Here is a 12,439-nt window from a genome sequence, read left to right as displayed (position 1 = left end):
CAGCCCACTGGGCTGAGCTGGGAACGAGACCCCCGACCACCAGGAAGGACTGGAACCACACTGGGCTCAGAGGTGGGGCCAAGGTCACAATCCTGTCCACGGCCAGACCCTAAACCCCAGACTGGCAAAGCGCAGACCCTGGGAGGGTGGCCTGCTCAAGGTATACAGCAGGAGTGGGACACGGGACCAGAGGGGCCGCCCCCCTTCTGTGGCATCACCAGTCCCAGTCCTGCTGGGAACCAGCTCTGAACAGAGCGTGCTCCTGACGCCACCTGGTGGAAGCCCCTCAGCACTGCACCCCTGTGCACGCCCCATAGGGTCCCCCACTGCTGTCAGCTGGTCCTGCACAGAGAGCAGGAGGGCCACAGCCGAGCCCCCTCATCTCTCAGATGGGGCCCAACCCGCTGCAAGGAGGGTCGGAGGGCGATTGTCCTGCAGGGATGGGCTCAGCCACCATGCAGGAAGGGGTGTTGGTCCCTGGCCTGGAAACTGCTGGAGGTAGGAGCAGGCCTCTGGCCAGTGAGCCTGGACTCCAGGACATTCCCGGTGGTGAGAGGAGGGGCTGCCGGGTGAGGGACGCCAGCGTGGAGTGGGGGCATCCCTGGCTGTGGAGCCGTGAGCGACAGTCACACCAGTGATGACAGACTTCCTGGGAAAACACAAAGACACAGGTTTCATCGTAAACGGTGCCTTGGAGGCAGGATGCATCCGGAGTCCAGCCGTGGGAAGCCCGAAGACACAGTGCTGCACTCTTCCGTGCACAGCCACATGGCCTCTGGGGCTGCTGCTGAGGTGTGGGCCCTTAGGCCGCCTGCGTGTAAGCCCTTCCTGAGGGACCCCCGTGGGTGAGGGTGGGGTCCGGAGGGGCACTCCACAGTCCAGAGGCTCTGCCTTGTGGGCACTAACGCAAACATGACATGCTTTGTCCCACTTGGTGGGTGAGGTCATGAGGAAAGAACGACAGGAGACCCTCTTAGAACTTACTCCAGATGGGACCACTGCTGAAGCTTCAAGGGCAGAGAGCGCAGTGGGGCTGGGTGCACAGGGAGGCTGGCATCTGGAGTGGCAACTCCCAGCAAGGGCGGGTTCTGGCTTTGAGATTGTAAAGCCATAGAGGCCAGAGCGGGCCCGGGGGGGTGAGGGGGAGCCAGGTCCTCCAGCCAGGCAAGCCATGGGCAGGGCATCGAGGGCCAGGCCAGGGAGACTCTATGCGTTTGTGGTTTTCATCAAATTTGGAAAAATTTCAGCCATTTCTTCAAAACACTGTGTCCTCCCCCTCCCCATGGACTCCCGAATCACAATTGGCTGTTTGGTGTCTCCTCGCCCTGCTGTCACCTGGAGTCTCTGCTGCACCGTCTGGAATTCACTGGCCTTTCCCCCCCCCTCTGTAATCCCACCCTGGGTATTTCCCATCTCACTGTATTTTCATCTCTACAAGTTCAGTTTGGGTGTTCACGCCTTCCATCTCTCTCCTGAACGTGCCTGTCTCTGCTTTTCTGAACATGGGGTGTGTTTACAATAGCTATTTCAGTGCCTCTGCCTACTAACTTCACCATCTGTCATTTCTGCGTCCCTTTCTACGGGCTGATTTTTCTCCTTGTGGGCTGTATTTTCATGCTTCTTTGCACGTCTGGTATATATGTGTATTCTAATGGTAGACTCATCTTTTTCAATTGTAAAAATGTATGTAACGCCCATAAAAATCCACCGCCACTGAGTTGACCCCAACTCATAGGGACCCTGTAGGACAGAGCAGAACAGCCCCACAGGGCCTCCAAGGCTGTGATCGTTACGGGGGCAGGTCTTTCTCCCTCAGGAGGGGCTGGCGGGTTTGAACCACCAACCTTCTGGCTAGTAGCTGAGTGCTTAGATACTACACCACCATGGCTCGTTACATACATTTGCTAGTTCAGCGTTCATGTGTGCAATTAATCACGTTGTGCAACCATCAGCCATAATTTTTCACCACCATAAACTGAACTCACTGCTCCTTAAATGCCTCTTCTCCAGCCCTGGTAACCACTAATAAACTGTGGTCCCCGTACGTTTGCCTATTATTACCACACTCAGCGTGTTTCCAAAGCTCATCCATGTTGTAGCATGTGTCAGGCTTCGTTTCTCTTTATGGCCGAGCGATAGTCCGTTGCATGTACGTACCACGTTCTACCCGCTCATCTGGCGCTGGACACTTAGGTTGTTTCTACATTTTGGCTGTGACGACTAACGCTGCAGTGAACGTGGGTGTACGTGTCTGTCTGCATCACTACTTTCAAGTCCCCTGGGTACATACCTAGGAGTGGAATTGCTGGGTCATATGCTCGCAGCCCTGGTGGTGCAGTGGTTAAGTGCTCAGCTGCTAACCGAAAGGTCGGCAGTTCAAACCCACCAGCTGCTCTGCGGTAGAAATCTGTGGCAGTCTGCTTCCGTGAAGATTTATAGCCTTGGAAACCCTACGGGGCAGTTCTACTCTGTCCCACAGGGAGGCTATGAGTTGGCATCGGCTCGACGGCAGTGGGTCTGGTTTGGGTTTTGGATGATACTTCCATGTTTTAACTTTCTGAGAAACCGCCGGACTCTTTTTTGACAGCGTCTCACCATTTTGCATTCCCACCAGTAGTGGATGAAGGTTTCAAGCTCTCCACACCCTCACCAACATGTTCTCCATTGTTTTAATCTTAGTCATCCTTACGGGTGTGAAACGTGGTTCACTGTGACTTTGATTTATATTTCCCTGAATGGCTAATGGGAGTCCTGATGGCACAGTGGTGAAAAGCTCAGCTGCTAAACAAGAGGCCAGCAGTTCGAATCCACTAGCGAGCAGCTTCTTGGAAACCCTATGAGCAGCTCTACTCTGTCCTACAGGGTCGCTAGGAGTTGAAATCCACTCGATGGCAATGGGTTTAATGGCTAATGAGGTTGAGCATCTTTTCATGTGCTTGTTGGCCACTTGTATTATCTTCTTTAGTAAAACGTCTACCCAAGTCCTCTACCCATTTTCTTTTTTCAGTAATTAAAAAAAAAACAAATATTGTGCTTTAGGATAAAGTCTACAGCTCAATTTGTCATTCAAAAATTTATACACATATTGTTTTGTGACATTGGCTGCAATCCCCGCATGTGACAGCATGCTCCCCCTTTCCACCCCGGGTTCCCTGTGTCCATTCATCCAGCTTCTGCCTTCCTGCCTTCTCGTCTTGCTTTTCCGCAGGACCTGCCCATTTGGTCTCGTCTATTTGACTGAAGTAAGAAGCACCTTCCTCACATGTGTAGTTTGTTTTATGTCTATCTAATCTTTGTCTGAAAAGTGGGCTTCGGGAGTGGTTTTAGTTCTCAGTTAACGGAGCATCTGGGGGCCGTGGTCTCAGGGGTTCCTCCAGTCTGTCAGACCAGTAAGTCCGGTCTTTTTTAGCGAATTTGAATTGCCTACATTTTTTCTCCTGTTCTGATCAGGACTGTTGTGATCCCTGTCAGAGTGGTTGTTGGTGGTAGCCAGCCACCATCTAGTTCCGGGCTCAGGCCGGAGTCTCTGGTTCATAGGGTCCTTTAGGCTAGTATTTTGTATCTTTGGTTTTGTTCATTCTCCTTTGTTCCAAGTGGGATGGGACCAACAGATGTATCTTAGATGGCTACTTGCAAACTTTTAAGACCCTGGACGCTACACACCAAAGTGGGACACAGAAAACTTTCTTTATGAACTGTTAATGCCAATTGACCTAGATGTCCCCTGAGACTGTGGTCTCCAGCCCCAGCCACTCGGTCCCTCAAAGTGTCTGGATGTGTCTAGGAAACTTCCATGCATTTGCTTTGGTCCAGCTGTGCTGACTCCCCTATACTGTGTGCAGTCTTTCCCTTCAGCAAAGTTGACACTTGTCTACTATCTAGTTACTCCCCCTTTGTAACCATCAAAGAATTTTTTTTTCTGAGTCTAAACCTTTTCTTGAGTTTTTATACTACTACCCACTTCCTGATTGAGTTTTCTTATGTTTGGTAATTTTTTATTGGATGCAGGCACTGTAAATTTTCTCTTTAGCAGGTGCACTTCTTTTTTTTTTTATTCCATTAATTCTTTGTGAGCTTTGTTCTGGGATTCTATTAAAGTACTTGAAACGGCTTGTCTCTTTAAGGCTGGCTTCAAGTTGTTAGAAAGGAATGAGCTGTCTTCATCCAGGGTCTGTGTGACCTCACCACTCAATCAGCATGCTTGGTGCCCTGCCCTGTATGTTGGAGGTTTCTCCACTCTGGTTCTTGGGTATAGGGCTTGTTGCGGTTCCTTTCCGACGGGTCTCCCCACCTTGGGTAGTCCCCCCACATGCACGCGTGAGGCTGTGAGGACCCTTTGTCTCAATCTCCTCTCCAGTGTCTACTGTCCAAGTTCCAGCTGCCACAGCCTTCTCTGCTCAGCAAGCCCACGGAGCTCACCGTGGCCACACCCCGTGCCACAGCCTGCAAACCTGCTCTAGCCAGTGAGCAGGGGCACTGATGGAGGTGCATCTCATCCATTCCTTCTCCACGGACCACCGCCCGGCACTGCCTGCTGTCCAACTTCTTAACGTTTTGTGTGGTTCTCAGATGCTGATGGCGGAGGGCAAGCCCAGCCTGTTACTCCACCACGGCCAGAGGCCCGACAGGTATTTTTTACCAATGAACATGTCAGACATGGGTCGAGGTGAGACCCCAGCCCTTGTGGTGCCTAACTCATGGTAAGAAGAACAGGTAAGCAGACATGTCAGACGGTGACAATCAGGTGTGGCAGGAGGAAGAGGGTGGAGGAGCACTGTGTATCAGGGAACCCCGGGAACACTTCTCTAAGCAGATCCAGGGAGAAGTGAGGGAGTGGGCCCTCCTCCCCATCCACTAGCCAGGTCACTCCAGGCAAGGAGCACACTTCGGGCTTCTATCCTCTCAGCTGAGAAGTGGGGGTAAGAACAGCCCCACATGACACCCACGAGAGCTACACAACTTGATCATGCAAAGTGCTCTTAGCACGCCACCATCCACGTCAGCTCTCCTGGGTCTGTGGGGTCTTCCCGAGCTGGTGTGCCATCCACGTAAACCCTTCCGGGTCTGTGGGGTCTTCCCGAGCCAGCGCACCACCCATGTCAGCTCTCCTGGGTCTGTGGGGTCTTCCCGAGCTGGTGTGCCATCCACGTAAACCCTTCCGGGTCTGTGGGGTCTTCCTGAGCCAGCGCACCATCCATGTCAGCTCTCCTGGGTCTGTGGGGTCTTCCCAAGCTGGTGTGCCATCCACGTAAACTCTTCCGGGTCTGTGGGGTCTTCCCGAGCCGATGCACCACCCACGTCAGCTCTCCTGGGTCTGTGGGGTCTTCCCGAGCCGGTGCACCACCCACGTCAGCTCTCCTGGGTCTGTGGGGTCTTCCCAAGCTGGTGTGCCATCCATGTCCACTCTTCTGGGTCTATGGGGTCTTCCTGAGCTGGTGCACCACCCACGTCAGCTCTCCTGGGTCTGTGGGGTCTTCCCAAGCTGGTGTGCCATCCATGTCCACTCTTCCGGGTCTATGGGGTCTTCGTGAGCCGGCGCACCACCCACGTCTGCTCTCCTGGGTCTGTGGGGTCTTCCCAAGCTGGTGTGCCATCCATGTCCACTCTTCCGGGTCTATGGGGTCTTCGTGAGCCGGCGCACCACCCACGTCTGCTCTCCTGGGTCTGTGGGGTCTTCCCAAGCTGGTGTGCCATCCATGTCCACTCTTCCGGGTCTATGGGGTCTTCCTGAGCTGGTGCACCACCCACGTCAGCTCTCCTGGGTCTGTGGGGTCTTCCCAAGCTGGTGTGCCATCCATGTCCACTCTTCCGGGTCTATGGGGTCTTCGTGAGCCGGCGCACCACCCACGTCTGCTCTCCTGGGTCTGTGGGGTCTTCCCAAGCTGGTGTGCCATCCATGTCCACTCTTCCGGGTCTATGGGGTCTTCCTGAGCCGGCGCACCACCCACGTCAGCTCTCCTGGGTCTGTGGGGTCTTCCCAAGCTGGTGTGCCACCCACGTCCACTCTTCCGGGTCTGTGGGGTCTTCCTAGCACTCAGCAGATATGGCAACATCCTCAACACAACTCACGCAGACAAGAGCCCTCTTGTCCAAATATAAAGGGTTTATTCACTTGTGTTGTTTAGAGTACAAAATATAAAATATAAACCTCCCCACCCCCACAATTCTTTAGTCTTGGCACATGGGCTGGTCACCACAGAGCCAGCCACTCTGGAGCGGCCTCACGCTTCAAACATGGCGCAGCTGGTGCAGAGTGCCTTCTCATGAACGTCACCGTAGCTGCCAACAGTACCAGGGAGAAAGAGAAGCCGATAAGCCAATCTGCATCCACCCCAGAGTCCCCCTAGAAGTCCCATCAGATCCCACCATACCAGGATGGTTGGCACAAGTGTATCAGACGTGGCACCCTTCCGAGGTTTCAAGGCTCTAAGAGCAAAGGCTAGGAGAGCCATAAACGATGGGGAGAAAATCCCCAGGAGGCTAAGAGGACACGAAACTGGTAACGTGCTAAACACCCCAAGTGAGGGTTGTTCAGACTAGGCTACGGCAGCCCAGGAGTCAAAACCTCCAGCCCTTCCGGGTCAGGACGTTCACAGGGCCTGTGGGTTGAGCCACCCCTGCCAGCTGAGGCAACCTTGCTTCCTACACTCCAGGGTGCTCCTTCCTGCAGTCCGGAAGCTGAGGGGGAGAGGGCAGAAGAATGTGGGCAGCAAAGGCAGGCCCGGCCCCCACACCCGTGTGATCCAGAGCCAATCACCTGTGTGGAAAAGGGCAGCGGGATGCCCTTCCGGCTGTAACCATAGCTGGTGGGTGTGTGGGGCACCTCCCCCAACCTTTCTGAATGCTGTGAGATGGTGGGTGTGTGGCATGTGTGCCCCCGGCCTGTCAGTGTTAACACCATGAGACGGTGGGTGTGTGGGGCATGTGCCCCCAGGTCTCTCAGTGTGAGCTCCGTGAGACGGGGGTGTGTGGGGTGTATGCCCCCCAGCCTCTCAATGTGAGCGCCGTGAGATGGGGGCGTATGTGGGGTATGTGTCCCCTGGCCTCTCAGCGTGAGTGCTGTGAGATGGTGAGTGTGTGGGGTGTGTGCCCCCCAGCCTCTTAGTGTGAGCACTGTGAGATGGTGGGTGTGCAGGGTTTGTGCCCCCCGGCTTCTCAGCATGAGTGCCATGAGATGGGGGGCATGCGGGGTGTGTGCCCCCCGGCCTCTCAATGTAAGCGCCGTGAGATGGTGGGTGTATGGGGTGTGTACCCCTGGCCTCTCAGTGTGAGCGCCGTGAGATGGTGGGTGTGTGGGGTGCATACCCCCTGGCCTCTCAGTGTGAGCGCCGTGAGATGGGGGGTGTGTGGGGTGTGTACCCCCTGGCTTCTCAGTGTGAGTGCTGTGTCCTGGAAACGGGGAAGCAGTGAGAAAGCAGAACAGAGGGGATACCAGCAGCAGGAAGTCCTGCAAGGACTCAGTGCTCCACCCAGGGTGCCCAGCGCTGCAGGATGGGGGAGCGTGGGGTGACCCCAACATCTATGCTTCTGCCCAGTGCCAAATTCACCCTGGAGGGGAAGGCAACCAGGAGCTGGAGAAGTAGGAAAGAGCCCTCCGTGTTCAGTTTACACATAAACAAAAGGATAAGGAGAGCAGCCCTTTAAACGGTCTTGTCCATTAGCCCAGGCCAGCCTTGCCCTGCCCCACCCAACTACGAGCTGCCCGGGGAACAGACTTGACCTCCACCAGCATCTCTGCTTTTCAATCTTACACATTTGGTTTTAAAAAGACTGCTGCAACAAGGCTGGGTTAGGTCCCTAAAACCAGCCCCTTTTCTGTTTTGGTGAAACCCTTCTTTCTCACACTACAAAGCCCCCACCCACCACAGGAGATCTGTTGCTGAATGGGAGTGGCCTCAGCCTCTGAAGGTCCAATCAGCTACAGTGACCACACACACACACAATCCAGCTGGGTGATCTGACCCAGGAGGAGCTGTCTCCAGGTAAACATGCATCTGGTAGTAAAATCTGCAGCTCCACCTGCTACAGAGTAATGAGCACCTCACACAGGAGACAAAACGGTCCTCAGAGAAGTCTGCAACAACCCAACACGAGCTGCAAGAGGAACTGCAGCCAGAGAGTCTGCAATTTCCCTTAGGAGGGATCACAAAGTTTTCAGAAAAAAATAAACAGATGAAGTTGGGTAGATAACTGAAGCTGACACCATCCCTGGGCCCGCCAGGCAATGCCAATGGCAGAGGCCACACTGTGGTGCCCAGGGCCCAGCTGGGGTCCTGCCCCCATCCTCCCTGCACGATGTGCTCCTGAGGACGAGCTGTGGGGACACGGAGGTGAAGCACTTACTCAACGGCAGAGCACAGGGCACAGGCCACGGTGCCGCAGCCCCAGCAGGTGCGCAGACACCGACCACACAGGGGGCGCTCACACTGGCTGCAGACCGCCTTTCCGTCCACACTGCGAACGCACGAGGAGCAGGCCCTGGACACTGCCTCCAATGGGTCTGCAAGGAAAAAATACCATAACTCGTCGGCCATGAGGATGGCACCACCTCCACCCACAACTGGCCATGGACTCTCCGTGGGAGCCTTTCATGCTGCATCACCTCCCATGGTCAGAGACACATGGTGTGACCACCTGAAGCTGTGTCCTGTGGGGCATCCACTCCAAGCCTACCCTCACATCTCCACTGGACCCCCCATTGACACTCCTGGAGCTAATAAGCATGGCATCTCACAAGTAAGAACCACACCCGAGGTCCCAGCCAGCTGTACAGAGCAGGACAAAGTTTACGTGGCCCACAATCAGTGTTCTCTACCTCTGGGATGACGGAGCCAGGGAGAGCCAGAGTGGACAGCGGAGGGGCGCTCAGGGGTGTCTCTGCTCCTTCTGGCCCGACAGTTAGAAACTGTGTGACAACTTCCAAATCTGGGGATCTACTGAGAACTTATGGTAACAAGTATCCCCAGCACCGCCCAACCTGCAAGATCCTTGCTCATCTGGGCAGGAGAGACGCTGGTGGAGAGCCCTGGACACAGCATCATGGCTGGAGAAGAGCTCTGTCCTGCCGTGGCTGCACTCACCGGCCCCTGAGGCCTGGACATGGCTCCTCAGCAGGCGGCCACCCGGTCCGATCAGCATCTGCCCACTGGTGACCCCTGGGACACCTGTGGGGCTGGGCTTCGGGGACTCAGGCAGGTGGACAAGGGTGCAGCTCTCTGGCGAACCTTCATCCCACACATGGTCCATGTAGGCCTGGGCTCCACGGAACAGGAGCTGCCTGGTCCTTTCTGCAGAAGACACGAAATTTCCATGCTGACACCATCGGTCTACAAAGCCCGCAACAGCCACACTGTCCTTTGAGCCCCACAAGGGTCCCTCCAGTAGGCAGGGTGAGGCCCTTTGTGCCCTGTGTCATCTGTAACCCTGGCCTCCGCCATGCTTTGGTGAGCTGGGTCCTCCCCTCCCTTCGGTGCCTGGCCTTGGCCGCCATCTCCTGCAGGAAGGCTCCAGACGCTGCACCCGCACCCTCCCATCACTGCTCGTTTCCCACAGCGGCTCTCGGCACAGGGTCTCCCAGCTGGCCTCACCTATGGGGGCCTCACCTACGGCTGTGTGCCCCTGCCCCCTCCTTGCTCAAACAGCTCAGCATCTGGCACAGAGCACCCCCGCTGCGGAGAACAGGCCATGAGAACAAGTTCCCCACCAATAAGCAGCCCTCAGACTCTGGCCTGGGCCAACCCCCAGCCAGCCGCCCTGCACCTGCAGTAGAGTGGGGCCCAGGCACCCCAACAATGGGTCCCAACAAAAGCTGCCCACCCCCTTCTGCCCTTTGTGGGACCTAGAACCTACCTCCCTACATGGCCACAGAGTCCCCAGGGGAGCAGTCGCAGACCCAGTGCGGCTCTGGTTTCTCACCCTGCCCTAACAGCCGGGCGGGGGCCCGGTTACCGAGGAGCTGATGGACCAGAGGGAATGGGAGTAGCTCAAGTGCAGTGGCGATGACAACCCAGCCACCCAGTGCCCACCGTTTATAAAATAAACTGCCACGGTGGGAAAGAGTCTCGGGGTGAGGCCAATCCTGTCTTCAGGGGCTTGTGGCAAAGAGGTTGGGGTGAAGGCTCAGGCTCAGAGCTGGGTACATGTGAGCTCAAACCTTCGTCTTGTACTTAGTTATAAGCGCCCAGGGACAAGTCCCTGACAAGCCTCGATTCTCTGGAATCCTGTCTCTGCCTGCAGTCTGAAGTGTTTGAACATCTTTATATCTAAGGCACGTACATGTGGTTGTCTAGCGGCTCAGAGCCTTAGAACCCATTTGACTTTGCAACCTAGTGTACAAGGGGAGAAAAGGCAGAGCAGCTGCTGGTGCTGCGGAAGGACCAGCAAGAGAAGAGAACCAGCTGCTGGAGCCTCAAGGAGGGGGGCCTCTCCTAAGGCCAGGCGCCCTCCCAGATCCCTGAAACACACGCGGCCCCTCAATTACAAACACCCCGTGCCCCAGCCAAAAGGGTAAGTTCCACTTTGTACCTGCCCCATGGTATCAATCACCGCGAGTGGGAAGCGATGATCAGCACGGAGCACGCCCCAAATCCTGAGCGCTGACCGTCCCTACGACCCACCCTGACTGGGATGGTGCGGCCAGGGGGAGCCGTGGCTACCAGACACTGTTCGGCTCTCCTCTGCCCGGCCTCTGCCCTTCTCTCTGCCCTGACCTCTCCGTCTCTGCCAGGCTCTCTCCTGCTCGCCCTGCCGGACCCGGCTCCCTCTGCACCCCAGGAGCCCCTCTCCAGCGTCACCGAGGTCCTCAGCTGGCGGGCCCGCTCTGGTCCCTCCGGACAGTCCTCCCGCGTGCGCGCCCGCCGGGCCGCTGGCGGGGGCGGCGACCCACGAACACCGCCCGGGTAGGAGAGACGCTCCTGCCGCTCAGCCCGTCGGCCCCTCCGCACCGCCCAGAGCCGCAAGCAGGAGGCCCCGCTCGCTGCGCGGGTGGCCGGCTGCTACGACGAGAGCGGCCCGTTCCCCTGCCGGTGCTCACGGACCCCACGCCCGGAGACCGGCGGCCCCGGGGCAGCACTCGCCCGCGGGCTCCGGGTCCTGGGCCTCCGGGGGCCTCCCGCGCCGCGGCCGCCCAGCCCGGCCCTTCGCCCCAGCTCACCGAAGACCTCCCGGGAGTGGCGCTCGCCGCACACGCCGCGGCTCAGCTCCTTCGGGCCCACGCGGACCTTGAGCTGCAGCGGGGCGACGTCCCCGAAGGGGCAGCCCCGCTTGGGCATGGCCGCGGCCGGGGGTCGCTGCTCGGCCGGCGCGCGCCTCGTCGCTGACCCTTGATGTCACAGCCGCGCGCCAATCCCCGGCCGGGGCGGGGGCGGGGCTCGGGCACGCAGTGGCGCGGCGCGGGGTAGGATAGGCCGGAGCAAGGGCAGGGGGCGGGACTCGTCCGGCGGTGGGCGGGAAGCGGCGACGCGGGAAAGGCCGGGGCGAGGTCCAGGGTCGGGGCTAGTTAGCTGCGGGGCGGGATAGGCCGTAGTGAGGTCGGGAGGCGGGACTAGTGCGCGGCGCGGCGCGGGAGAGGCCGGGGGCCAGGTCAAGGGGCGGGTAGAATGCGTCGGGGGCGGGACTTGAGCAAACGCAGCGCGGGATAGGCCTGGGCCAGGTCGGCGACTGGACTGATTCACGGCGTGGCGAGGGACAGGCCGAGGGCGGGAGGGGGCGGGACTTGTGCACCTCGAGGCGCAGGATAGGCCGGGGGAGAGGTCAGGGGGCGGGACTCGGAAGCGCTGGAGAGGCCAGGCGTTCCAGCTTTTTTTTTTTTTTTAACACCTTGAATACGGGTTTTATTTCCGTGTTTAAATTATCGCAGTTTGAAGAGAATTCATCCTTTTCTAATTTTAGTTTTGAAAACCTCCAAGCACTCAGAAAAGTAGAGTCATGTAGGACCAGCGCCGCAGGGACTGGGTCCACGTGGCCGGCACCCCTTCCCCTCCTTTCCCGGCACTGACGTGGCGGAGGGCACGTGCCCCGAGGACGTCCACGCCTGGGTGTCGGCTGTGTCCTCCGTTATGGGGGAGACCCGGTCGGGCGCGGGGTCCTCCGTTATGGGGGAGACCCGGTTAGCTTCAGGGTCAGCGTTGGATGCTGATGGAAAGGTTGGAGGTGTGAGTCCACCCATACAGCCTCGGAAGAAAGGATTGGCGATCCACTTCCAAAAACCAGCCGCTTAAGACCCCGTGGAGCACAGTTGCGCTCTGACACGTTGGGTCACCATGAGTTGGAGTCAAGTCCACAGTAACTGGTTTTACTGTTTTTTTTTTTTTTTTAATAATATTGTGTTTAAGGTGAAAGTTTACACAGCAAATTAGGTGCCCTGGCATAGTGGTTAAGTGCTACAGCTGCTAACCAAAGGGTCAGCAGTTCGAATCTGCCAGGTGCTCCTCGGAAACTC

The 12,439-nt window shown here is 57.3% G+C and overlaps 1 protein-coding gene across 2 annotated transcripts; it reads right to left on the bottom strand.

The window, feature by feature from the left end:
• Positions 1–378: 378 nt before the first annotated feature.
• SIVA1 (SIVA1 apoptosis inducing factor) lies at positions 379–11,344 on the bottom strand. 2 transcript variants are annotated; one of them, XM_049897437.1, is made up of 4 exons: positions 11,153–11,344; positions 9,081–9,287; positions 8,344–8,500; positions 379–649 (listed from the first exon to the last, which is right to left on the bottom strand). In XM_049897437.1, exons 1-4 carry the CDS (start codon positions 11,268–11,270, stop codon positions 379–381), a joined length of 753 nt encoding a protein of 250 aa, XP_049753394.1. In that variant the 5' UTR covers positions 11,271–11,344. The 2 variants fall into 2 exon arrangements, with proteins under 2 accessions (XP_049753394.1, XP_049753395.1); XM_049897438.1 differs by lacking the exon at positions 379–649 and adding an exon at positions 6,084–6,279.
• Positions 11,345–12,439: the final 1,095 nt, after the last annotated feature.

The sequence above is a fragment of the Elephas maximus genome, chromosome 10 (assembly GCF_024166365.1).
Source record: "Elephas maximus indicus isolate mEleMax1 chromosome 10, mEleMax1 primary haplotype, whole genome shotgun sequence".
NCBI classification, from domain to species: Eukaryota; Metazoa; Chordata; class Mammalia; order Proboscidea; family Elephantidae; genus Elephas; species Elephas maximus.
Note: the sequence above shows the minus strand (reverse complement) of the source record. Positions and strands in the feature narration are given on the sequence as shown.